Source organism: Gossypium arboreum, chromosome 7, assembly GCF_025698485.1.
Source record: "Gossypium arboreum isolate Shixiya-1 chromosome 7, ASM2569848v2, whole genome shotgun sequence".
NCBI classification, from domain to species: Eukaryota; Viridiplantae; Streptophyta; class Magnoliopsida; order Malvales; family Malvaceae; genus Gossypium; species Gossypium arboreum.
Window position 1 is genome coordinate 58,357,203 of NC_069076.1, and position 26,753 is coordinate 58,383,955.

General features: G+C 32.4%; 2 protein-coding genes across 3 annotated transcripts; one reads left to right on the forward strand and one right to left on the reverse strand.

Moving 5' to 3' along the window:
* The first annotated feature begins 5,899 nt into the window (after positions 1-5,899).
* LOC108469176 (uncharacterized) lies at positions 5,900-6,827 on the forward strand. Of its 2 annotated transcripts, none has more exons than XM_053031153.1 (4): positions 5,900-6,034; positions 6,132-6,173; positions 6,269-6,378; positions 6,485-6,827. In XM_053031153.1, exons 1-4 carry the CDS (start codon positions 5,915-5,917, stop codon positions 6,585-6,587), a joined length of 375 nt encoding a protein of 124 aa, XP_052887113.1. In that variant the 5' UTR covers positions 5,900-5,914; the 3' UTR covers positions 6,588-6,827. The 2 variants fall into 2 exon arrangements, with proteins under 2 accessions (XP_052887113.1, XP_052887114.1); XM_053031154.1 differs by having other exon boundaries at positions 5,929-6,034; positions 6,118-6,173.
* Positions 6,828-12,078: 5,251 nt separating this feature from the next.
* LOC128295422 (uncharacterized) lies at positions 12,079-13,089 on the reverse strand. Its single transcript, XM_053030986.1, has 2 exons — positions 12,757-13,089; positions 12,079-12,570 (listed from the first exon to the last, which is right to left on the reverse strand). Exons 1-2 carry the CDS (start codon positions 13,087-13,089, stop codon positions 12,079-12,081), a joined length of 825 nt encoding a protein of 274 aa, XP_052886946.1.
* Positions 13,090-26,753: the final 13,664 nt, after the last annotated feature.

Below are 26,753 nucleotides of genomic sequence, written 5' to 3' on the forward strand. Positions count from 1 at the left end.
AGGGCTATATCAGGATAGGATCACCCGTCTGGGCTAGATCCTTTTTACCATCAATTCCTTCTCAGAGATCCATCGAATTTTCCTTCTATCCAACAGGGATTTCTTTCCCTTTTTATCAAATGTATCAATGTTTCATCAATTTTCATACAATGAACATTCAATTTATTTTCACATCAATAACATACATTTCAAGCATTTAAGAATATAATTCAAGTTACACGAACTTACATAATTGCTTGTTTGTGTTTATAATTTCATTAATCCGATATCTTTTCTTTTCCACGATCAAGTCTCATATTTGAGTCGTCCGGATCTTTATAAATAAATTTGATCATCATTTTCATTCATTTCATATTCTAATGCATTTAATTAATGCTCTAGGCAAAATAACCATTTTGCCCCTAAACTTTTAATTAATGACGATTTCATCCTTAGGGTCAGGAAAATAAAATTCTTGCAATTTAATCCTTATTTCCAGCTATTATTCTCATATGTATTGATAATAGTCCATGAATTCTATAAAATATCAGAATTTTCCATAATTTCAACACTTTTCAATTTAATCCCTAAAACATGTTTTCCCCCGATCTTGAACTAAATTAATAATTTCATTCAATTTTTTAATCTAAATAATAAAATAATCCATTTCATGCAATTTGGTAATTTCTGACATTTTTTACAAAATTGCCCATAAAGTTTTACTTTTATTCAATTTAGTCCCTAAGCCTAAAATATACAAATTAGCCATGCTAGATGAATATTCATACATATTTTTCCTCCTCCTCCTCTCCATTCCACATTCTTAATATAGATAACACACTTGTGAGTAACATTATCCATAATTTTTATTATTTACTTTTATGAATATTCAAGCTGTCTATCTGCGTCATAGTTACTAAATTATTTATATCTGGAGCTATAGAATTCAAAATTAAGATCTGCTAATTTTTCCTGAAATTATACTTATATATATTCTTACCATAAAATTTTCAGAATTTTTTCTTTCGCTAATAAGTACAGTTTATTCTTTAAAGTTACCCCTGTTCTGCTGTCTGACAGTTCTGGCCCTTCTTCACTAAAAATTAATTATCTCCTCGTACAGAATTCGAATGATGTTCCTGTTTATTTCTATTAAAAATAGACTCATTCAGGATTATAAACACATAAATTTAAGCCCCTAATTATTTTTATCCAATTTTTTTATGATTTTACAAATTTAGAACAGGGGAACCCGAAATCATTCTGACCTTGTCTCACAAAATTCATCATATCTCATGATTTACAATTCCATTGCTTACATCATTTCTTCTATAAGAAACTAGACTTAATAATATTTAATTTAATATTTTATTCATCCTATAATTAGATTTCTACAATTTTTGATGATTTTTCGAAGTTAGACTACTACTGCTGTCCAAAACTGTTTTAGTACAAGATATTAATTACCATGTTATAACACCCTTATTTTCTTTTTCTACACCATTTCTCATCACTTTCTCTTATTTTCTCTTCACTAACATATCAAGAACATAGGACCTTATGTAAGAAAACTCTACTATAACATTATTTTCATGCTTTGTCAATAATAACAAACTTAAAAACATATTGAAATCTTGATATACTTACCTTGTTCTATTGATACTAATCTTTAACTTGATTTTCTCTCTCCTCCAGCTTCTATTTCTTGAATCCAACTTGATATTCTAACTCCCCATGGTCTCCTTAACATTTTTCTCTCTTAGTAGCTATGGAAATTCTTTTGATTTCTAGGTGAAAATGATGAATTTTTGGTGGAATGACCAAATTGTAAAAAAAAGAAAATTTCTTTCTTTTCCTTCTCTTCTAATGTTGGTTGCATGCATGGAAAGATGATGAAAATTCTTCATCTTTCCTTCCTTTTATACTAAATAATTAATAAAAAAATAATAATAAAATAATAAAATATCTCATTAAAATAATATATATCTAATTAAATAATCATAAAATATCATCAACATCATCATTACTTTCTAGATTTCTCTCTCTTTCAATTGACCATTTTGCCCTTTATTATCTTTTAAAATTCCATCCTTGATTCATCATTTAATTTGACTAAATTGCAATTTAGTCCCTCATAGTTCTTTACCTATTCAATTTGGTCCTAATTCATCCATTTTCCTTAGTTTCTAGATCATTCCACTCTTAAAATATTTACACTATTGGTCCTTCAACTTTTTCATATTTTTACTTTAACCCTTCAAATTTTAAGTATTTACTATTGTGCAACAAAACTTTTCTCACTTTTACAATTTAGTCCTTTCTTGAATTAATATATCATAATATACTTCTCAATATTGACATAACTCAAAATTTCCCTTTTTGTCACTTTATGTCCTTATTTTACTATATCAAGGATAATATCTTACTGTAAAAATTTTCAACGTATTACATGTTGTGTCCTAACTCACTGGATATGACATTTTGTATTTCGAGATAAGAATTTCTAAAAAAAATAAAGGCAATGTTCTACGTTTAGAAATCCGAGAAATTGTACCCTAACGTGTTGGGTTTCGGTTTTTCGTTGGACCAAATAATCAAATATCATTTTGTAATTTTCAAATGTATGAGCTTTTGGAAATCAAGAATTGATCGTGGTTTCGAAGGCTTAAAGAATCATATCCTAATGTGCTGGATGTGATATTATATTCCTTCGAAACAAGAGAATTTTAATATTCAATTTGAGTTATTCAAATGTTTTAAAAGAAATTGTATTTCAAAATATTTTTTTTAAATTTTAGATAATAGGACATTAATTAATCAATTGGTACCAATTTTGGGCGTTACGAGGTGCTAACCCTTCCTCGTGCATAACCGACTCCCGTACCCTTTTTTCTCAAATTTCGTAGACCCAAAATCATTGCTTTAATAAATCAAAATATTTTATTAAAATGATCAATCTCAAGGTGATCCGATCACACCTCGAAAAAAGATCGGTGGCGACTCCATTTTTGTTTTTAAGTCGACTCCCGCTCATTAGAATCACTTTCCAACTGATTAAATTTCTAGGAAAGTGACCACTTTTTATCATACCAAATGCTACCCAAGTTTGGATTGAAAGGAGGAAAAGAAATGAAAAGAAAGTAAAAGAGTGGAAAATTAAAGAAAGTAAATATTAACTTATTATCTTATTGTGATAGTTAAAATTAATGAAAGAAAAAAAATGTTAATGTTTTTGTTGGGATAGAGAGTGGAAAGGAAAGGATTTATTATAAATAATTTTATAATTATAACCTTTTCATCAAACTATTTTTAAATGAAAGAAATGACAAATATATATTTTACATCTTAAACTTTATTTTGCTTCCATTTCCTTAGTTTTTCTCTCAAATTGGAGGTAAATAAAACATTTAACTTTTTCTCATCTAATTATAATCTTTTCTCTTAATTTCCTTTTATTTCTCCTCTGCATTTCGAGTTAGTTTAGATGGGCGGTACGTTTACCTCCGATGAGATTAAAAATAACGGTGGTGGTGAAATTAGTTATTATAGCGATGAGATTGAATACTGTAATAGTGAGATTAGAAAGTGTGGTCGGTTGTGTGTTTAAATTAAGAAATGACTATTAAAGACATTAGATTAGAAATGATATATAATGAAATTTTTAAATTATTTTACTTTTACAAAATTATTGAAAATATGTGAATTTATAAATTCATTTAATAAAATATTAAAACTTATCTTTTATATATTATTATAAATATTTTAATTAATTATATAATTAATTTAAATTATTTATTAGATAAAATGATAATATTTTTAGGTAAATCAGATTGGGCTATATTATATAAAAGAAAATAAAAAACGTGACAAACACCAAGTCCAACAGTAGCCTAACACAAAACAACCAACAACCCAAATATGGGCCAAAAACTACCCAAAACTAGTAATAGGAAGGAAAAAAGAAGAGAAAAAAATAGAGAAATACTAAAAGGCGTGCACCATCATTTCATTGCCTAAACAGAAACCTTCTAGATGCCCATCCCAACAACAATCAATTACTCTCCATTTCCAGAGTTCCATTCTCAAAAAAAGCCTCCGTCTACCACAACAGTTCGCCCTTCCTTAATCTGGTTCCCTCATCTTCTCCGCAGCAAAACAACTTCTCGCAAATGATGGAATACTCCCCACGAGATAAAAGCTCCAATCAATTTAAAGGCTCCTAGTGTGATTGAAACCAATTTAACCACACCATTGAATGTCATCCAAATTTTGCATCAGTGAGGTTGATAAGAGTTTTTTACCCCTAATTGCAGCACACTGGTGTTAATCACCAAACCTTAACTAGAGTTTGAATAGGAAGTACATTTATTTGCGAATAATGTAAAATAAATAGTGACGGTGAGATTATTTCATTTTTGTGCAGAAGTATGAGAAGTTAATCTATTTGTTAAAATTTAAAATTCATATTTTATAAGCATTAAAAAGTTAGTCTGATTGTTTATAAATTTATAAGTTTAATCTTAAATTTTTAATATTTATTGCATATTAATGGTCGAAGTGTTGATTTTATTAAAAATATTTCATAAAGATAAAAGTTTATCACTTCTAAAATTTTGTAAAATATGAAAACCAAATTTGGGAAAAGCTAAAATTAAAATCAATTTTCAGAGATGTAATTTGTAATTTGATTTTTTAGCTTAAACTACTTAGTTAGTCACTCAATTTTTAGGGTATTTTTATTTTAGTCACTCAAATTAAATCTTTACGATTTCATCACCTAACTTTTAGGATATTTTTATTTTAGTTACCCAAGTGTTCAACTATACGCGTTACATCATGTTTACACTTTTATTTTGGTCACTTAACTTTTATGTCGCTTTCATTTTGGTCACTCCAAAAAATATATATTTTAAGTATTGTTTGGGGTAAAAAAACCAAGAATTAAAGTAAAAAAAATAGTAGAAACTAAAATAATACACAAATTATCAAATTGTAGTTGTTTATCCCATTGTCGAAAATTCTAAATTTCTTTTTAATGTTAGAATTTTAAATTTCAAAACATTAAAATAAATTAAATAAATTGTCGAAATTTTTTATCCTTTGATAATGCCAACTTTGATAATGCCAACTGATTTGTTACCACAATATTGGAATCAAGTAATTTAATATCCTTCTAAATCTTAAAATTTATTTTATGTTCCTATATTATCCTTAATGAAATCAATACAAATGTCTCATATTTAGTAATTGTCACGATACTTAAATTTCTTTTGATTATCTAGTCTCGAATCTTCCATACAAAGCTAAAAGCACATGAGAAAAATCATTGCAATTAATTAAATTAATTGTTTGTTCTTTGTTTGGGTAAAAAGTGATAAAAATTTATGCGTTTTGTTTGGCATGGAAAATAAAATTAGTTAATTTAATTAATTGCAATGATTTTTCTTTGCTTTTAGCTTAACATAGAAGATTCAAGATCATATAATTTTAAGGAAATTTAGGTTTCATAGACAATTATTAAAGATAAGTTAATAAGTTGATTTTAATTTGAAAACATAAAATAAAATTTAAAATTTTAGAAGATTAAATTAATTAATTTTAATATTATAGTAATAAATCAGCTCATAGTATTAAGGGATACATTTTTAATAAATTATTTAAATAATTTTGAAGTTTTGAAATTTAAAATTTTAAGAACTTTTAGAATAGAGTAAACAAGTAAAATTTGATAATTTTTTAATGTATTATTTTTGTTTATACCATATTTTCATTTTAATCATTAATGTTTATCTTGACATACTTAAAAAATTATAAAATTTATATATTTTTAGAGGTGACTAAAATGAAATTCACCTAAAATAGATGACTAAAATGAAAGTGTAAATATAATGTGATGATAAAAATTGGAGGATGAAATTGATCAAAATGAATCCACATGATAACAGTTTACACTTTTCTATTAATTGTAATTCCTTCGGGAATTATAAATCCAAATTTCAGCAAGCCAAACGAAGACAGGAGTCGGGAAAAAATTCCTCTTTTCCTTCCGTCAACGGTATTTTTCTTTATCATTCTTCCGATTAATCACATGTTTCACCTTTGTTTTTCTTTTTAACTATTTGATCTGCTTATATGTAGTTTGAATTTTACAGGGCTTAATCTTTGTTTGGTTCCCGAGAATATCAACAATGACTCATATCCTTTTGATTAAAATAATAATTCGTGTAATCGGGAACTTAATTTGTAAATAGAAATTTTTTTTTTATGTTAATTCGTTAACCTAAGCTAACGCGGCAACCAGAGAGAAAAAGATAGAGAAAGGGCTCAATCCAGGTCAGGCAACAAAGGGAAAGCTGGTTCTAAGGACGATGGATTGACCCCTGAACAACGCCGTGAAAGGTTTCCTCTATTTTTTCTCTTAATTTTCTTTATGAAATCTAAATAACCTTTTTTTCCCCTCCTTAGCCTCTGATTGTGATAATGGGGTCCATTTTTTAATTTGCAGAGATGCAAAGGCCTTACAAGAAAAGGCCGCAAAGAAGGCAGCGCAGGCGGCAGCTGGAGGTAACACTGCCGGCGGTGATGGTGGAAGTAAAAACAAGAAATAATAAAATAAAGACGGTGAGATGATTTACCGTGGAGGTTAAAGATAGTGTTAATTTGTTGATCGGGGAATTTGATCTTTGGTTTCCAGTCTTCGTTTCGTGTTTTTTAAAGTTCAACAAACCCTCGGCTTGCTTATATCTTTGGCATTGATGTTGACTGTTAATGGAATTGATTTCCTATATGGCATTATGGAATTTTGCGTTTCTATGATTATCTGTAGTTATCAATTCCAGTAGATAAAACCCCGTATCGATTTTGATCATCTTGCTGGTTTGATTGTTTTCCCTTCTATTGCATTTCTGGTTTGTACATATTTATGGTTATGTCTTTGAAGGTAGGTTTACTGTTACAGTTGTTTGTGTAAATAGCTTACTTATGGTGAAACTATGGTTAAACCATTTGTAATTTCCAGAGGATTATGATTCATTAACTATTTTCGTTGATAGTGAACTAATTAGATGCAGGTGTGGAGAGTAGATCTAATATGTTTGTTGCAATTTCTTTTCTCCTTGAGACAGATTCATCCGTGATATAATTTCTAATAGTTGTAAATCAAATTCTGTTAGAATCTAGTTATCTATGGCTGGCTTCAATTTCCGTGCTAAACTGCATAAGTTGAAATATATTCCATGTTTTTTATTTATGATTTGATATAACCATAACAACAATTTTTTCTTGTTATGATCACGGTGGCTTGGTTGGTATATTAAGCATCACAGTGTTCCAGAGTCAGCTGAGTTTGAGCATTTGTGTTGCCGCTATTCATTTGTGGCCAGCATTGTAGTTTTATTGTCTCAATTTTAGTTTTAAAATGGTTTCTTGCAATAAATGAGGATTGATAACCATAGTAGCTGGTGTTTTCTCAAGAATATACTACTCCTATTTATGATAATAGGGTCCTGCTTTAATTTATATATCTATATATTTGCTATTTGGAGCTGTATTCATTCTATCATTGCAATGTTTGTGGTTTTCCGTGTTATAAGCTTGAGCTGCTATCAGGTAACAATGATGTTGGATGTGTTTGGTTCGAGTCTTCTTGTGTTTGTTTCACGGTTGTACTTCATCCAAGCCCCTCCATCTAGGGGCTGGGATCATATACTTGCTTTGTTGCAGACCTTCTGGTACTTAATTTATAAGGATGAGATAGAAGTTTCAGCAAGTATCACCTGTGGCCTTCATTTTGGTATGACAAATCAATCCAGAAGCACACGTTAGGATAACAGGTAAAAGGTTCTTATTGGTAGTGTATTCGATGGATTGGGTGATGATGATCTTCTTGTTTTTAAGTCATTAATTTTGTGAAATAATAAAGAAAGAATAAACTAAAATGTGATAGAAGAAAGAGTGTAGAGAGAATGTAGAAGAGAGAGTATATCTTTTTTTTTTATATATTTCATGAGTACATGAGCCCCATACATATAGGGGTTAAAAGTAACTCTCTAATTATTATAGGGCATATAAAGGGTCATGACCTTTTATCTCCCATATTAATGGGGTATAGGAAAAGCTTCATAACTTATGGGGTATAGGAAGAGTTTTATAACTTATGGGGTTGATAATGACATCCACATAAATATTTCATAACACTCCCTCTTGGATGTTCATTATCTAATTATGCCTCGTTAAAACTTTACTAAGAAAAACCCAGTAGGACAAAAACTTAGTGAAGGAAAAAGAGTACATAATTATACGCTTGATATGCTACCTCATTAAAAACTTTACCTGGAAAACCCAGTGAGATAAAATCAAGGTTAAGGGAAAAAGAGTACAGCGCGTATTAACTCTCCCTAATGGCTACATCACTTGAGATCTCGAAGGTTACGCATTCCAATGTAGTAAACAAGCTTCTGAAAGATTGATGTAGGAAGCGCCTTAGTGAATAAATTTGCTAAATTCTCACTTGAACTGATCTGCTTAACTTTTATCTCCTTAATCTTTTGGAGGTTATGAGTGAAGAAGAATTTTGGTGCAATGTGTTTTGTTCTGTCACCTTTGATGTATCTACTATCAAGCTGATCAATGCATGCTGTGTTGTCTTCAAACAAGACAGTTGTAGCTTCCTTTCCAGATGATAAACCACAATTATTCCTTATATGCTGGATCATAGATCTTAGCCATATTCACGACTTGCTTCATGGATTGCTAAGATTTCTGTATGATTAGACGAGGTTGCTGCAATTGCAGTTGAGCGCCAAGAAATTGCAGTACCTCCATATGTAAAAACATATCCAGTTTGTGATTTTCCATTATGAGGATCTGACATAAATCCTGTATCTGCAAAACCAATCAATTCTGTCTTTGATTTATTAGGGAAAAATAGACCCATATTCTTTGTGCCTTGGATATAACGAAATATCTGTTTTACTCCAGTCCAATGTCTCTGAGTTGGGCATGAGCTAAATCTTGCTAGCAAATTTACAGAAAAAGATATATCAGGTCGGGTATGGCTAGCAAGATACATTAATGTTCCAATTGCACTGAGGTATGACACTTCAGGACCAAGAAAATCTTCACTATCTTCCCGAGGACGGAAAGGGTCTTTACTTGGATCAAGTGATCTTACAACCATTGGGGTAGTTATTAGATGTGCCTTATCCATATAAAATCTCTTTAACACCTTTTCAATATACGTTGATTGATGCACAAGGATTCCTTCTTTTAGGTGCTCAATTTGTAACTCTAAACAAAATTTTGTTCTTCCAAGGTCTTTCATTTCAAATTCTTTCTTCAAACACTCAACAGTCTTTTGGATTTCTTCAAGAGTTCCAATGATATTCAAATCATCAACAAATACTGCAATAATTACATATTCAGATCCAAACTTCTTAATGAAAATGCATGGGCAAATTGGATCATTTTTGTATCTTTCTTTCAACAAATACTCATTTAGGCGATTATACCACATGCGTCCGGACTGTTTCAGACCATAAAGGGATTTGTGCAATTTGATCGAATAATGTTCTCTAGAACCTGAACTCACTGCTTCAGGCAGTTTAAATCCTTCAGGGAGTTTCATATAAATGTTAGTATCCAGTGGGCCATACAAATAAGCTGTTACTACATCCATTAGGCGTAAATCAAGCCCTTCTCTTATAGCCAGGCTTATCAAAAATCTAAATGTAGTTGCATCCACCACAGGAGAATGTCTCCTTATAATCAATTCTAGGTCTTTGTGAGAATCCTTGTGCAACTAAACGTACTTTATACCTTACAATTTCATTCTTTTCATTTCTTTTACGCACAAAAACCCATTTATATCCCACTGGTTTCACACCTGTAGGTATGCAGACTACAGGTCCAAACACTTCTGTTTTCGCTAGAGATTTCAATTCATTTTCAATTGATTCTTTCCATTTTGGCCAATCATCTCTTTGTTTACATTCCTCAATCGATTTTGGTTCATAATCCTCTTTATTATTTATAACATTTAGTGTTACATTGCGTGCAAAAATATCATCGACGTCGATTTAATTTCGGTTCCATTTTATACCAAACATGACATAATCAATAGAGATCTCTTCATTGTCAGGTACCTGATTTTCTTCTGAAACTATTCTTCCAATCATGTCTATAGTCTCTTCAGGAGATCCCGGTATAATCATTTTTTCTTTGATTACGCCATCATTAATCTTTGCTCCTTTTTTTTTTTCGAGGATTCTTATCTTTGGAACCAATTGGTCTACCACGTTTGAGGCGTGTATTAGACTCAGTAGCAACTAGATTTTGTCCTTCTGGGACATCAAGTTTTATTGGAGCATTCACAGCTGGTATATGTGACTTAGTCACTTTCTCTGGGTCAGAAAATGCGTCTGGCAATTCATTAGCTAAACTTTGTAAATGAGTAATCTTTTGAACTTCTAAATCACATTGCTTAGTTCGAGGATCAAGATGAGCTAATGACTACTCTTTCCAACTAATTTTCTTATCCAGCCGTTTGATTTCTCCCCCTAATGTTGGAAAAATTGACTCGTTAAAATGATAATCTGCAAAACGAGCCGTAAATAGATTCCCTGTAGATGGTTCTAGATATTTAATTATGGATAGGGATTTAAATCCAACATATATACCCAACCTTCTTTGAGGTCCCATCTTAGTTCTATGTGGTGGAGCAATTGGAACATATACGGCACATCCAAATGTTCTTAGATGGGAAATATTTGGTTCTTGACCATGAACTATTTGTAAGGGGGAGACTTTATGATAACTTGTTGGCCTGATGCGAATTAATATAGCTGCATGTAAAATTGTATGCCCCCAAGCAGTGATTGGGATTTTTGATTTCATAAGTAATGGCCTTGCTATCAATTGAAGTCGTTTTACTAAAGATTTTGCTAGACCATTTTGTGTGTGAACATTAGCTACAGGATGTTCAACACTTATTCCAATGGACATGCAATAGTTATTAAAAGACTGAGAAGTAAATTCACCAGCATTATCAAGACGGATGGTCTTAATAGGAAAATCTGGGAAATGGGCTCGTAATCGAATCAATTGAGCAAGTAATCTCGCAAACGCCAGGTTGCGAGTTGATAACAAAGATACATGAGACCATCTACTCGATGCATCTATTAAAACCATAAAGTACCTAAATGATCCACATGGGGGATGTATAGGCCCATATATATCCCCTTGAATTCGCTCAAGAAAAGTAAGTGGTTCGTTATTTATCTTAGTTGGTGATAGACGGATTATTAATTTCCCCAGTGAACATGCAGCATATGTAATGTTTTGAAGAATTTGTTGGCTCTTCAATGAATGTCCACATGAATTTTCAATTATTTTTCGCATCATTATTGAACCGGGATGGCTTAACCGGTCATGCCAAAGAACAAAGTCATTAGTAAACTTCTGGTTTACTATAACATGTGTTTCTATAGAACTGATCTTTGTGTAGTACAAACCAGTAAAGAATGCAGGCAATTTCTCAACAATTTGTTTATTGCCTTGAGCAATACTCGTAATTTGAAGGAATTCACAATTTCCTTCGTTTAAAGTCTCAATATGATATTCATTTTGGCGAATATCTTTAAAACTCAATAAATTTCTTTGAGACTTAGGGGAGTATAATGCATTAATAATTTCAATTTTTGTTCCCATTGGTAATAAAATAATTGCTCTTCCGGAGCCTTCTATAATAGTTGTACTACCAGATATAGTGCTCACACTTTCTTCTTTCATTATTAAATGAGAAAAATATCTCTTGTCTTTCAATATGGTGTGAGTAGTTGCACTGTTTGCTAGACATATTTTCACCATTCATAGCTGATTTCCTTTGCGAGATAATGTTCTTTCAAAAAAACAAAATAACTACAAAATGTCACACATAATAGTGAAAACAGTTATTCAAAGTTTAAATTACTAAAAGGTCTATAAAACAAAATTATCACATAAAACATAGCACTAGTAAAGATCACAACATCATTATTAAAGTTGCTAAATGGGACATAGAGTAGTAGAGGTTTATTTTATTATTTATCGAAATTTGTGGCCTTAATAATTTCCTTCAGGGGTAGAAAGAAAATCAGCCACTTCTAAGTGGGTTGCATTGCCATCATCAAAATCACCTTTGCCATCTTTATACACAAGATTAGTTTCTACTTTCTTTCCCTTCTGTTTTATGGACTGCTGATAAAGATCAACTAGATGCTTTTGTGTGCGACACACACGAGACCAATGTCCTTTTCCTCCACAACAATAGCATACATTAGTCACATTTTTACCTTTTTCTTTCTCTTCCCTGTTACCATTTTTTCGATCCCACTTCTGGTAGGAATGTGAATTTTTAAAACGACCACCTCGACCATATCCATATCTATGTCTGCGGCCACGCCCACGGCCACGACCACGGCCACGCACACTATTATTTGCATGGTGTGTTTCTTTTAATTCTTGCCCATTGTCTAAACTCGCATTCGCTTTAGGGAATGGAGCAGAGCCAGTTGGGCGTAATTCATGGTTTTTCATTAGCAGCTCGTTGTTTTGCTCAGAGACAAGAAATTAATTCAGAATATTTCTGAAAGCCTTTTTCACGATATTGTGTCTGCAGGACAACATTATTTGCATGAAAAGTTGAGATGTTTTTTTTAACATTTTTGCATCAGTAATCTTCTCTCCATATAAATTCAATTGTGAAGTGATTCTGAACATGGCCGAGTTATAATCACTAACAGACTTAAAGTTTTGCAATCTTAAATTCAGCGACTCATAACGAGCTTTAGGCAAAATCACAGTTTTCTGGTGGTCATATCTTTCCTTTACATTGGCCCAAAGAATTTGAGGGTCCTTAACAGTCAAATATTCAGTCTTTAGACTTTCATGGAGGTGATGGCGAAGGAAAATCATGGCCTTGGCCTTATCTTGTGTACTTTCTTCATTTCCCTCCTTAATAGTCTCACCAAGACCCTTTGCATCTAAGTGAATTTCAGCATCTAGTACCCATGATAAATAGTTATTTCCAGTGATATCCAGAGCCACAAATTCGAGTTTTGTAAGATTTGACATTATAAAACTATAAGGCAAAATATACAAGTCAATAATGTAAAATAAAACATGTTAATATGCAAATGAAATAACACATATGCAAATGAAATAGATCAACTTGTTACCCTTACTTCACCTACGCGTCCTTCGGCAATCTTTAAGGAAAAATTTGTTGGCCTTGATTTCTTGTATTAGAGACTCGTGCTGATCACGTGTTGTGAAATAATAAAGAAAGAAAAAACTAAAATGTGATAGAAGAAAGAGTGTAGAGAGAATGTAGAAGAGAGAGTATATCTTTTTTTTATATATATTTCATGAATACATAAGCCCCATATATATAGGGGTTAAAAGTAACTCTCTAATTATTATAGAGCATATAAAGGGTCATGACCTTTTATCTCCCATATTAATGGGTATAGGAAAAGTCTCATAACATATGGGGTATAGGAAGAGTTTTATAATTTATGGGGTTGATAATGACAGCCACATAAATATTTCATAACACTTAACTCCTTATTACTTGAGTTTTTATTTTTAATTTATTCATCAAGAGTTCGAAACTAATGAATTTGTTGGACATTATGTACTATTTTGTATTCATTTCTTACTCTTCTGAGAAAAATGTTTATTATTTCTGATAACCATAGCAATTTTCTTATAAAAAATTACTAAAAATATGTATAAAAGATGTAATTGTTGTTCTGATCTCGCGCCTTCGATTGTAACATTAGATTTTCAATGTTAACACAGTTTTTAATCTCTTAATCACCAGCTCGTTTGGAATGTTGGCTCCAAAAACATTGTTTTATTTGTTTGTTTTTTAAACATTCTTGTAAGATTTGTTTTTCTAGCCTTACTTCGTTTTTTCACTTTTTTTTTTTCTGTCACATTTCTATTCTTCAACTCTGTGTCGTTGCTAATGGCCTTAAAAAAGGATGACTACTGGGAATATGCCATTCATGACATAGTATGTTAATCAATGTTGATCAATGATAATCACGTTAACCATTGTTGATCAAACAAAACTCATTAATAAAAATTATTTAAAAAGTAATGGTTGTTTAAAAATTTAAAATTGCAAAATATTAAAATATGCAATAACTTACGAAAAATTATATCAAATTTTTTTGTCACATTTTAAAATATTCTTTTACAAATTTTTAATTATTTTTAATAATTTTAAACATTTTAAATAATATTTACTGTTTTTAATAATTTTGTTGTCCTATCAACAATGACAAATGTCTATCAACATTGGTCAATAGGCCACACAACATTGGTCAACACACCTTGTCATGGGGGACATAACACATTCTCATTGGCCACCTTTTTTTAAACATAATTATCTTTTAAGTACTAAAATGGGTTATAGAACAAAGTTCAGGTACCAAAATAGGACAAAAAAGTTCAGGTACCATTTTTTAAAGAAAAAAATTGATAATGGCTAATGGGGCATTATCATTGTAGGTTAAGACGAAGGTTTTGAGTTTTTAAATACTTAGGTTTGAGTTTTATGATGCACAATTGCAATATATGGATCTCTAGTATAGTGGTCAATTTCGTACCAATACCGCTTGTAATGGCAAAAACACGCCATTTCGGTAGTAAATTGGGATGATAACCTTTAAATTTCGTTTCGGTTTAAATTTTGTCTTTATCGATTTGTTCCGAAGCATTTCATCTATTTCGCCCAAAATTTCATGTTTTGTTTGCTACATAAAAAATAAATTTAAATTAACAAGTTTGATGGCACTTATGAAGAATATGCATAGGAATCACAATTTGGATTGCAGATTCAAATATCAACATATATTTTATTCTTTTTTGTGGATTTGAATTGTATTCAATCACTATCAATTGGTTCCAAAACTGAATAAAATTCATAACTATTACAAATTTAGCACTTTTACGATCTAATCTTTTTACCTTAATTAATCATTCAGTCCACAAAATTATTGGACAAACATTCAATACAACCCTAATATAGACTCATAAATATTAAATGATAACATTTATTGACTCGATTATCAGAAAATGGGATTCCAAAATCATCATTTTTGGCACCATTAAAAATAGGTTGTTACATTAGACTCCGAACATAACATCTTTAGGTTTGAAATTAGATTTCGCAACATTGAAATTTGGTTGTCACGACATTGATGCCTTAATGTTCCTTTTCAGCGTTGAAGTTGGATGTTGCGATCTATCTTGAATATTGCGACATTTTGGGGCAAACCACTGACTCCTTGACCAAAATGATATATTGCACACTTGATCAACGCATCTGTCCTTCCTTAGGTTTGAATTGGCTTAATAGGTCATAAAACAAACTTAAAGTGCTCATTTTATTGAATTCAAATATAAAAGTACTAAATCGAGAATCTAACTAAAACGATAACAAATTACTTGATATAAGCTCATTAATTGTCAAAAAGAGCTCAATTTTCCACAACGAATAGTGGCAGATCAATGCCAATGCTTAAACAAAGTAATAATGTCTTTACAAAATACAAATTGTAGAGAATATTTGGCGATGTTGGTTGATTATGAACTCTTCGGTCTAACTGTTACCTGCACACAAAATTAAAAACTCGAACATTGAGCTTTTCGAGACTCAGTGGTGTTCTATTGTAGTTTAACATAATATTGCATAATTATACTAAATTTACAATCATATAAACAACTATTATCAACTATATAACATATAAGAAATCAACATAATATATCCACACTCGACATAGGTAAGACAAATATTTAAAATTACATTCGATATAAGGAACAATTCAATTCAATCTTTAATATATCTAGTAAGCTTAAGTAACCTTATGCGGGAAATCATGTTGGATGCATGAGTATCCAACCAAAACCCATTACGATACACTAAATGTTTAACAATACTCTGGTGCGTGCGTGGCACAACTTAACCAACCAACACACCAAATGCGCAAAGTGCAACAAAGCAATACTTTCGGGCGCTCGCTAGCAAACCCGCATAACAAATCTTTAAAGAGCTTTATACTCTATGGCATGTCAACTATACTTAAATAGTTTCCAACATCATTTACAAGGGTTGAAATACATAAATTAAAATTCAATTTAATGTAAATGGATAACGATTCCAGAAATAATTAACCAAACCATTCATCACAAATTATACATTTTCATAATGTTACACGCACAAGTAATTTAGCATATTATACAATATTATTAAATGATAGAGAGCACAAATTTTAATTCTAAGCGTTCATTGTTTAGAAGCGACCAAAACTTCAATAATATTCACTTTCGACATTCCGTTTATCTCTTCCACTTCAGTGAAGAAAATCATACGAACTTATTAAAATTAAATCTAAGTTATCATTTACATGACAATTAGTCTATTCTTAACCATAAACAGATTTTATTTATTCTAAGTAAAATTAATATCTAATTTAATATCATAAGAACTTCTAATCCAAGAAATATTAAACATGAATGATGATAAATTAATCTAATGGATCTTATTAATCGACTCAAATAAATCAACATTTAACTATTATTGTTCTTATTCTAATCCTCTAATTAAGTTACAAGATGTTTAACTATCGTTGTTCTTATTTTAATTGTTTTTCTTATTCTAATCTTCTAGATCTTATTTTTGTTGAAAACAAGTTTTATCATTCTTAAGCTAAATTAATCTACCAAACCAATTTTATAGTATTCCAAAATTTATCTCAATATATACAAATCAATCTCAAACTAGAGGTGCTCATGAGTCGAGTCATTCCGAGCCTAAACATGATATTAACATATTTTATGCTTGTTCAAGCTTGACACGACCAAATATATGGGCCTAAAATTTTTTCCAAACTCGCCTATATTTGCAAATAACTAACCCAAACTCATTTTAGGCCCGCCCATATTATATTTTAAATATTTTTAAAAAATATTTACTTTATTTTAATATTAATAATTTTATTTTATTTATTGACTGAAATTTTTTATATAGTCATCCTAATATTATTTTAATGTTTACATTAGAGTAGTATTATATATTTAATATATGTTTGTTTTTTAATGTGTTATAAATTACATAATATATAAAAATAACATAATATAAAGTATTATAAACTTAAAAATGGGTTGGGTCGGGCTTGTAACACCCCAAATTTTTGTAATTTCGGCTTTTGTGAAATTGTAGCATAGGAAAATATTTGAATATGTTTTTTCATGAATTTGCATAATATATGTCTGCTTTTGTGTTTAAGTGCCTTGAGGGTGTGTTAGGGAAGTCCCAAGTTCAAGTCTCAACTTGGGCAAAATTTTGATTTTTTTATTTAAATAAAGTTTGGCTTTTGGTTAATGGGCTCGTAAAAATTTATTGGTAAAAACTTAACAGAATGGGCCTGCTGGTCTAGTGGTTAAGTGGCAAGGGTTTATACTAGAGGTTCTGTGTTCAAATCCTGGCTTGGGCATTATTTTTGCCACTAAGTCCGTGATAGAATTGGAGGTGAACTAAAACACTGAAGTGGTAGGGTTTATCAGATTTTTCTGAGTAGTTTCCCCAAAGAACTCTCTCTACCGAAATTCTCTACTATTTTTCCCTTCTCTACGTTCTTTTTGCTAAAATTTCCCTTGCCTTTCTCCCACTCGTTTTGATTTCATATTAACGGGCTTCTGCGATTCATTGATGTTCTCCTCATTGGTAAGTTCTGCTTGTCGTTCGCAAGCATCATTTTGATTAAGAGATTAAGGGGGAACTTTCTTTGGGTGTTTAGGTACTGATCAAGGAGCTGTTCTTCATTTCTGAACAGTGAATTAAGCGCGCAGTATTCACTGGTTTTGGCTTGAGGTAAGAAATTTAACGATTTCGAGGTGAAATACCTCGTTTTGTTTCAATCGAGAATTGTTTAAGTGACTGAAATGGGTCTTGACATTGTCAAAAATAGGTTCTGGAGTGCTCGGTATTGCATTACGCTTCAATCAAAACCAGGTGTGTACTCCAATTGATCTGAAATCACGTTTCAGCGAAAGTCAAAAACGCTATGGTCGACACCACATGGGTGTGTGGACTGCCCGTGGGGAGGCTGTGTGGCGAGACACAGCCATGTGGTTGACGAAGTAAGCCGTGCACGCGCCACACGGGCACGAAAGACACAGACGTGTGAGGCTGGCGAGGCCGTGTGCGAGGCATGAGCTTGACCAATTGGGCGGTGTGGGCACACGGGTGAACCACACGGGCATGTGTGATCTTGGGCCAGGCCGTGTGATTTACACAGATAAGGCCAATATGAGTTGTGTGAGCCACACGGGCGTGTGGGCCCACACGAGCGTGTGAGCCCGATTTGTTTAAAATGTTTTGCAAGGTTGCATGGGTCACCCAAGTCGACTGTGACCGATGGTAAAGTCGATAAGCGTTACTTTGACCCCTATACTCTGATCTGATACTAAGATGTATGTATAAGCATGATAATTAAAGCATGTGTATCTGTTATGATTTGATGATGATATTATGATTTGATATCTGCACATGAGCATGCCATATTATCTATGTTGCATTGCATTGGGTTGGGTTTGTTGTTGAAGAGAAGGAAGACTGAAAAGTTATTAGCCTGTTATCTGGAAACTATGTTGCATATATTTGATACGTGTCGTATATGGTACTACTCGGTGTGTAGGGTTGAATGGGTTGATTCTATCCTCATACTTGGTGTGTAGGGCTGGGCGGGTTGATTTTATCTCCACATGGTGTGTTGGGTTGGACGAAGATGGTGTGCAAGGTTGGTGGGCATTACTGTTCTGATTGATATGCATGTATGTCTGTTTGGGCTAAGGCCTAAATGTATCTGATACTGTTCTTAGTGGGCTAAGGCCTACACTGATTCTATTAAGAGCTCAGGCTCGATTATAACTGTTTGACTACTATCCGTTTACATGCATGCTTTATTGTGGGGATGTACACACTGAGTTTGTGAAAACTCATCCCTTATTTTACTTGTTTGTCAGGTAATCCCAACGGAAGGGCTTGACGGTAACCACTGCTACATACACTCTGGTTTTAAAGGTTTTTAATGTTTTTATTATTTTAATTGCTATAGTTGGGAGTAATTATGTAATTTCTGGTTTCAGACTGATTGGTTTAAGTTCGAAATTTTGAAATACTGTTTATGGATTTTGGAACTGCAACTTTATTTGTTCTTAAGCTTCCGCGAACTAAGAAATGTTTTCAACCAAATTAATCAATATATGTTTTCTGAGTTAAGTAAAAGGTGGTAACTGGAACGAGTTTTGGGCAAACACGATTTTAAATACATTCTCATATGACTTTGCTAGATTCGGCCATAACGTCTAGGCCGGGTTTGGGGTGTTACAGGGCTGGGCTCAGACCTTGAATGTTCATGCCCGAGCCTAACTCATATTTTAAATAAGCCTTTTTTTTGCCTAAGCTCATTTTTTGGGCCTAATATTTTGCCTAAACACTTTCAAATTTCGGGAGAGTCTTCGAAAGTGGATGGGTAGCCCGATCCATGAACAAATCTATTGATACAATTTAGCAACAGAAATGGAGAGATCGGAAGAGCCCTGGAAAAAATGAGAAGAAGGTCCCTAAGTAGAGGCATGAGAAGGATCCCCCCAATCATCTGAAGTCTGTCTCTTTTTGTTATACCGGGTCAAACATTGGGTCGAGTAATTATATAATAAAATATAAATTATAAATTATTATCACCGTATAATAATTTGTCCCCCACCTAGTCGAAGAAGAGTTATAAAATGACTCTTCTTAGACGATCTGCATTTATGAAGTGAATGTAATTTGGGGCTTACCATACAGATTTTAACTTGAAACATTATTGAACAAGTTTTTGTTGTTTGATAGTGTAATAAAATAGTCAAAAATTGCATTGCAGAATACTGCGAACTGTATTTCTCGTAAGAAAAATAAAATAAAATAGTTAATTACATTAAATTGAATGAACTTAGGCTGCGATCTTAAATCAACGAGCCTTAACAATATCAGTTATGATCTTAAATCAACAAGCTGTTCCAAAACTACGGTATTAAATCAACTAACCTTGGTAACATCAACTGTGAACGTAGGTTAGCGAGCTATTTTGGAGGCTGCAATATTAAATCAGCAAGCCTTTATAATATCGGATAGGAACGTAAGCTGACACTAACTATTTTGGAGGCTGTGGTATTGAACGTGCGAGCCTTAAGATATTAGCTGGGAACGTAAGATCGCATTAACTGTTTTGGATGTTGCGATATTGAACCTGCGAGCTTTAGGATACCAGCTGGTAGTGTAGGCTCGCGCTAACTGTTTTGAAGCTACGGTATTGAATTTGTGAGTTTTAAGATACCAGTTGGGAGCGTAAGCTCGTACTAACTATTTTAGAGGTTGCGGTATTAAACCTGCGAGCCTTAAGATACCAGTTGGGAACGTAGGCTCGCGCTAACTATTTTGGAGGCTGTGACATTGGACCTGCGAGCCTTAAAATACCAGATGAGAGTGTAAGTTCGCGCTAACTATTTTGGAGGTTGTAGTATTGAACCTACGAGCTTTAGGATATCAACTGAGAGCATAGGCTCACGCTAATTATTTTAAAGTTGTGGTATTGAACCTACGAGACAAAGGATACCAGTTGGGAGAGTAGGTTCGCGCTAACTGTTTTGGAGGCTACGGTATTGAACCTGTGAGCCCTAAGATACTAACTGGAAGCACAAGCTCACATTAACTATTTTGAAGGTTACGGTATTAAACCTGTGAGCCTTAAGATATCAGCTGAGAGCGTAGGCTCATGCTAACTATTTTGGAGACTGCGGTATTGAACCTGTGAGCCTTAGGATATCAGCTGGGAGTATAGGCTCACGTTAACTGTTTTAGAGGTTGTAGTATTGAACATGCGAGCTTTAGGATACTATCTGGGAGCGTAGGCTTGGGCTAACTATTTTGGAGGCTGTGGTATTGAGCCTGCGAGCCTTAAGATACCAGCTAGGATTAGAAGCTCATGCTAACCAGTTTTGGAGGTTGCAGTATTGAACCTACGAGCCTTATGATACCATCTGAGAGCGTAAGCCGGCGTTAACTATTTTGGAGGCTATAGTATTGAACCTACGAGCCTTAAGGTATCAACTGGGAGCGTAGGCTCGCGCTAATTATTTTGGAGGCTATGGTATTAAACCAATGAGCCTTAGGATATCAGCTGGGAGCTTAGGCTCGCGCTAACTTCTATTTTGGATATCTGTTTTGGAGGCTGCGGTATTGAACCTGCGAGTCTTAGTATATCAGCTGGGAATGTAGGTTTGTGCTAACTTTTAACACCCCTAACCCGTATCCGTCGTCGGACTAGGGTTATGAGGCATTATCGGACATTTTAGAATATTTTACGATCAATTCACAAAAATCAATCATATATCATCATTTCAGTACAAGTCATAGACATATAGTTTCTTTAGGAGGTCTATAAGACCTTAAGCATGCTTTAGAGAGGAATAGGAAATAATCCAAGCACATGCAAAATCTCTCAAAACTATACAATTTTTTTTCCAAGTTACAAAGGTCACACACCCGTGTGAACAGGCTGTGTGCCTCACACGGCATTACATACATCCGTGTGTCTAATCTGTGTCAAAACAGGTCATACATACTGCTTATCCGCACGACTAGAGACATGTCCGTATGTCTTGGCCGTGGTCAAAATAGACTTGGGTCACACGGATAACCACACACCTGTGTGTATAGCCCGTGTACCCTTCGAAATGGCTACACACGCCTATGTACCAAGGCCGTGTGCTTCACATGGCCACCAGACATACCAGTGTGTCTAGGCCGTGTTCGAGACTGACTTTAAATTGTAGGACTACTCTAGGGGACACACGGCCGTGTTACATGACTGTGTGTCACACACGGCTAAGACACATGCCCGTGTCTCTGCCCGTGTAGACAAAAATAGGCTACTTGAAAAGCCATTTTGCCACCCTAAATACATAAGCTTTTAATACCACATTTCATAACCCAATATGCAACCAAAACATTTCCAAAACAAGCATCACTCATACTTCAATATCATTAATTATTTTCATACATAATTCCAACTCAAACATACTAATTCCATATAACTAATTCATACCATGAACACATGATTCATATCACATTTATAACCATTTCAACCACAAAACTAACTTACCAAAAAGACTATTTCAGTAGGTCATATATATACACCAAATTTACCATTTTTGCATCACACATTATATACCAAAATCAAACCACAAGTTCAACTATAATCAAGCCATATCTCATGGCATGATATACCCATCTCAAAACATACCACATTAATCCTAGCCTATACATGCCATACTTTGATATATACATTTTCAAAAGGTACCAAAATAATATTTAATAGTGTGGTGATGATCCTCGATGATCCCCGAGCTTCCAGTAGCTTCGATATCTATAACACAATGCAAACACATACAAAGTAAGCTTTCAAAAGCTTAGTAATCCATATACAAATAAACTTATCATTTTAAGCATATAAGCATCATAAAATACATATACTCCATAGCCAAATACTATCACAAACCACATAATTAATATACATTGCACATATTCCCAATTCATTTGCACATATAACATATTTTCTCATATTTATATCACATATCATCACTTGCACATATACTTACTTCTCATTAGCAAATATTAAACACATCTCCACATACCTGAATCGGTTATTCATTCATTCAATCACATATTTCTCAGAATGCCCGTTGAACCGTATGAAATCAAATAGGATACGCGGATAGCTCAGAAAGCTCGTACAATGCCAACGTCCTATATGTGGTCTTACATGTAATCAAATATCAATGCCTCTGTCCCAGAGAGAGTCTTACACAAAATCAAATACGATGCCGATGTCCCAGACATGGTCTTACACATAAATTTCAAATCAATGCCAACGTCCCAGACGTGGTCTTATACGAAATCATATATCAGGAATCCTATGTCATGACATATGTATCCTAACTATTCCTATAGTTTGTACGGAACTTTTCGGACGTCGTCACATTATCGAAACTTTCTCGGATTGCTCATATTCAACTCAAATAGCCATTCATCACTAATCATTAACATATAAGCAATAATAATTCAATTCAAACACATTTATTTGTATATCGACTTACCTCGTACTAGAATGAACGAAAATGAACGGCTATTCAACTACTTTCGTTTTCCCCCGATCTAATTTCGTTTCTTTGGTTCTTAATCTAAACACATTTAAATTTGACTTATTCAATGTCACATTCATTCAAATTAATCCATAAAGACATATTTAGGGCATTTTACAATTTAGCCTTCATTTTTTCACATTTTAACACTTTAGTCCTTAATCACAAAAATCACAAAATATACAAAATTTCTATATACACATGCTTATCTGAATTTTCCCTTAGCTCATATAAGCCCACATATTTCATTTATTTCACATTTTAACCCTTCAATTTTTCAGTTTCACAAATTAGCCTAAAATACTCAAATTCATCAAAAATTCAAACACAAAACATATTAATCCAACACATATCTTTCATTTTTCATCTACTATCGTCACAAAGCTCTCAAAAACTTTAATGGCATAATTCAAAATCATCATCAAATTCTGAAATTTAAGCATGGGCTTGATAAAACACAAAGCAACGATCACAAAAATGTAAAAATTATCAAAAACGAATCAAAAACCATACCTTAATTACCAAATTCCTTAGCCGAACCCTAGGAACTCTTTTTCTTTTCTTTTTCTTTCAATTTTTGGCAAAAAAGATGAACATTTTAACCAATTTCATGTTTTCTTTTATTTAATACACATTAATAAACCATTTACCATTTTAACCTTAATATAATAAACATTTAAACTTATAATGGATGTCCAACAATGTCCATTTAATATATCAATGGTCTAATAACATAATAAACCTTAATATAATAAACATTTAAACTTATAATGGATGTCTAACAATGTCCATTTAATATATCAATGGTCTAATAACATAATAAGGACCTCATATTTAATAAGCCAAAGTAATTCAGCACTTTAGCAAATAGAGCACATCTTTTGCATTTTCTACGATTAGGTCCTTTTATCAAATTAAATACACAATCGATAAAACTTTCATACGAAACTTTCACATATATCAAATATCATACTGTAAACATGAAAAATAATATTAAAAATATTTTTCTGACTTGGATTTGTGGTCTTGAAACTATTGTTCCGACTAGGATCTAACCGGGCTGTTACATAACTGTTTTGGAGGCTACGGTATTGAACCTGCGAGCCTTAAGATACTAATTGGGAGCGTAGACTCGCGCTAACTATTTTGGAGGCTACGGTATTGAACCTGCGAGCCTTAAGATACTAATTGGGAGCGTAGACTCGCGCTAACTATTTTGGAGGCTGTGGTATTGAATCTGCAAGCTTAAGATACCAGCTGAGAGCATAAGCTTGCGCTAACTATTTTGGAAGCTGCGATATTGAACTTGCAAGCCTTAATCGTCAGCTAGGAACGTAGGTCAAAGGCATACAAATATATAATTAAATAACGTTCATGCTGTAATTTCGTACCATGAACTTGTTCTCAATTTAAGGCTTAGTTTGGATGGGCGGTGTGTTTACCTCCGGTGAGGTTAAAAACAGCGGTGGCGGTGAGATTAGTTACTGTAGCGGTGAGATTGGATACTATAGCGGTGAGATTAGAAATAATGATGTGGTCTGTGTTTGGATTTAAACGCAGCTGTAGCGGTGAGGTGAGAATATAAAATGACTATGAAAGACATTAGATTAGAAATGACAATGTATTTATGTTATATTATTTAATATAAAACATAAATTAAAATTATATTTTTATAAAATGATAATTAAAATATTAAAATCATATACAATAAAATTTAAATATTTTAAAATTATATTCATAATAAAATATCAAAATATTTTACAAATTATATTTAAATCAAATAATAAAATATAAATTAAATTGCATTTATACTAAATTTATAAATTATAATTTATTGAAAATTAAATTATATTAAATAATGACATATTAAACTTATGTTATGTGTATTAAATAAAATAAATAATAAAGAAAGAGTTGGAGAGGTAAAATAATAATTACCCTTATTTTTGGACTTTTGAATCAGTCCATTAGACCTTTTAACTCCAGCCAATATTTTGAGTTACAGTGAGGTGAGAAATGCTCACTGGTGTGCTTGCCAAACACCACAATTGGAGTTGCATTTCAGTTCAAATTTTTTTGCTCTTTAAATCTCATCATACTGGAACTTACTGGTGATCCAAAGGGGCCCTAATTCTGTGAATAACAAGTAACTAGCATGGATTTCATGACAAGTACCAAATGTTGTCCCTACCTCAAAGGGATGTGCTATACATTTATTTCACCATATTTATAGTTGTTTAACCAGAGAACTCTATAACATGAAATTAGTCTATTGGATTCACTCCGCTTAATAATTAATCACTAAGGATACTATCTCTTCATCATGGATTGGACTACATGTCCAGTATTGTACAGCTATAAAATATATACGTATATTTCCAACATTCATGTAAAATTTATGCATAAGAATAAGAAAACAAAATATTTATGTGTATTTCCAGCATTTATTTAACATTTAATGGAATGAAGGAAAACCTAAAAAACTTCATATATCTTAAAAATGCAAAGATAATAAAATATTAGGTTGAACAGTGTACCTAGTGACGAAATACCACATAAGAAAAAGCAAAGAAGATGATGACAAATGAAGAAGTTCAGGTGTGATAGCTGAGTAAACAAGTGTCCATATATTACAAAGTTTAAACAACTAGGATTGACCATATGCTACATAACATGAACTTCAATAAATGGGAGAACAGTAGGAAGAATAACATCTACTATAGATGATTTAGTTTGATCTTGCCTGCAAAATGTTAGCGTATACAAAAATATCATATATGAACTACAAGTTCTTTTCTAAACAAAACAAACCAATTATCACCAATCCTGCATGCCATTCTAGTAAAGGATATGCAAAAATAATATATCCTCAAAAAGTAATGTTATATCAAAAGGCTTCAGAGATCTGCACATGTAAATGCCTCTACTAAAAGGCAAAATGTCCATATTTATAAAAACTTAACATTAACCAAAACTACTAAACAAACAAGCAAAAATTTACCATGCTTAGTAACGTTTATTTGGAGATAAAAATGGATATATCAATAAAGCAATAAGAAACTATACAAGCTATAAATAGTTGTAGGAAGCTAATCGTATGATTAAAACATGATCCTAGCTTAATTTGAATATATTGAATTGAGTTATTGATTTGCAATTTGGATGAGTTAAGTCATTAGATTGATGGTTTTGACATAATTTAGATGTATTTGGTTGTGATTTGGATTGGTTGAACAATTTTTTTTTTTGAATTGCTTAAAGTTTAAGCTTGCAGGGTTGGTAAACTAGATGTATAAGGCTTCTTTTGAGTTCACGCGGCCTGGCACACAGGCGTGTGACTGGACCGTGTGAGACACACGGCTATCACATGGGCATGTGGTTTGGTCGTGTGTCCCCTGCAACTTCAAAAAAATATATAAAACAGAATGCTCAGGTATTTCCACACGGGTATGTGTCTCAGCAGTGTGAGGCACACAGCC

Excerpts from the sequence above, each read along its gene's own strand:
- LOC108469176 (XM_053031153.1), top strand. The coding sequence starts at position 5,915 with ATGATAACAGTTTACACTTTTCTATTAATTGTAATTCCTTCGGGAATT. Across the intron at positions 6,174-6,268 it reads CGAGAATATCAACAATGACT|CGCGGCAACCAGAGAGAAAA; the intron begins CATATCCTTTTG and ends AACCTAAGCTAA. Across the intron at positions 6,379-6,484 it reads CCTGAACAACGCCGTGAAAG|AGATGCAAAGGCCTTACAAG; the intron begins GTTTCCTCTATT and ends TTTAATTTGCAG.
- LOC128295422 (XM_053030986.1), bottom strand. The coding sequence starts at position 13,089 with ATGTCAAATCTTACAAAACTCGAATTTGTGGCTCTGGATATCACTGGA. Across the intron at positions 12,571-12,756 it reads GATTGCAAAACTTTAAGTCT|CAAAACAACGAGCTGCTAAT; the intron begins GTTAGTGATTAT and ends CTTGTCTCTGAG.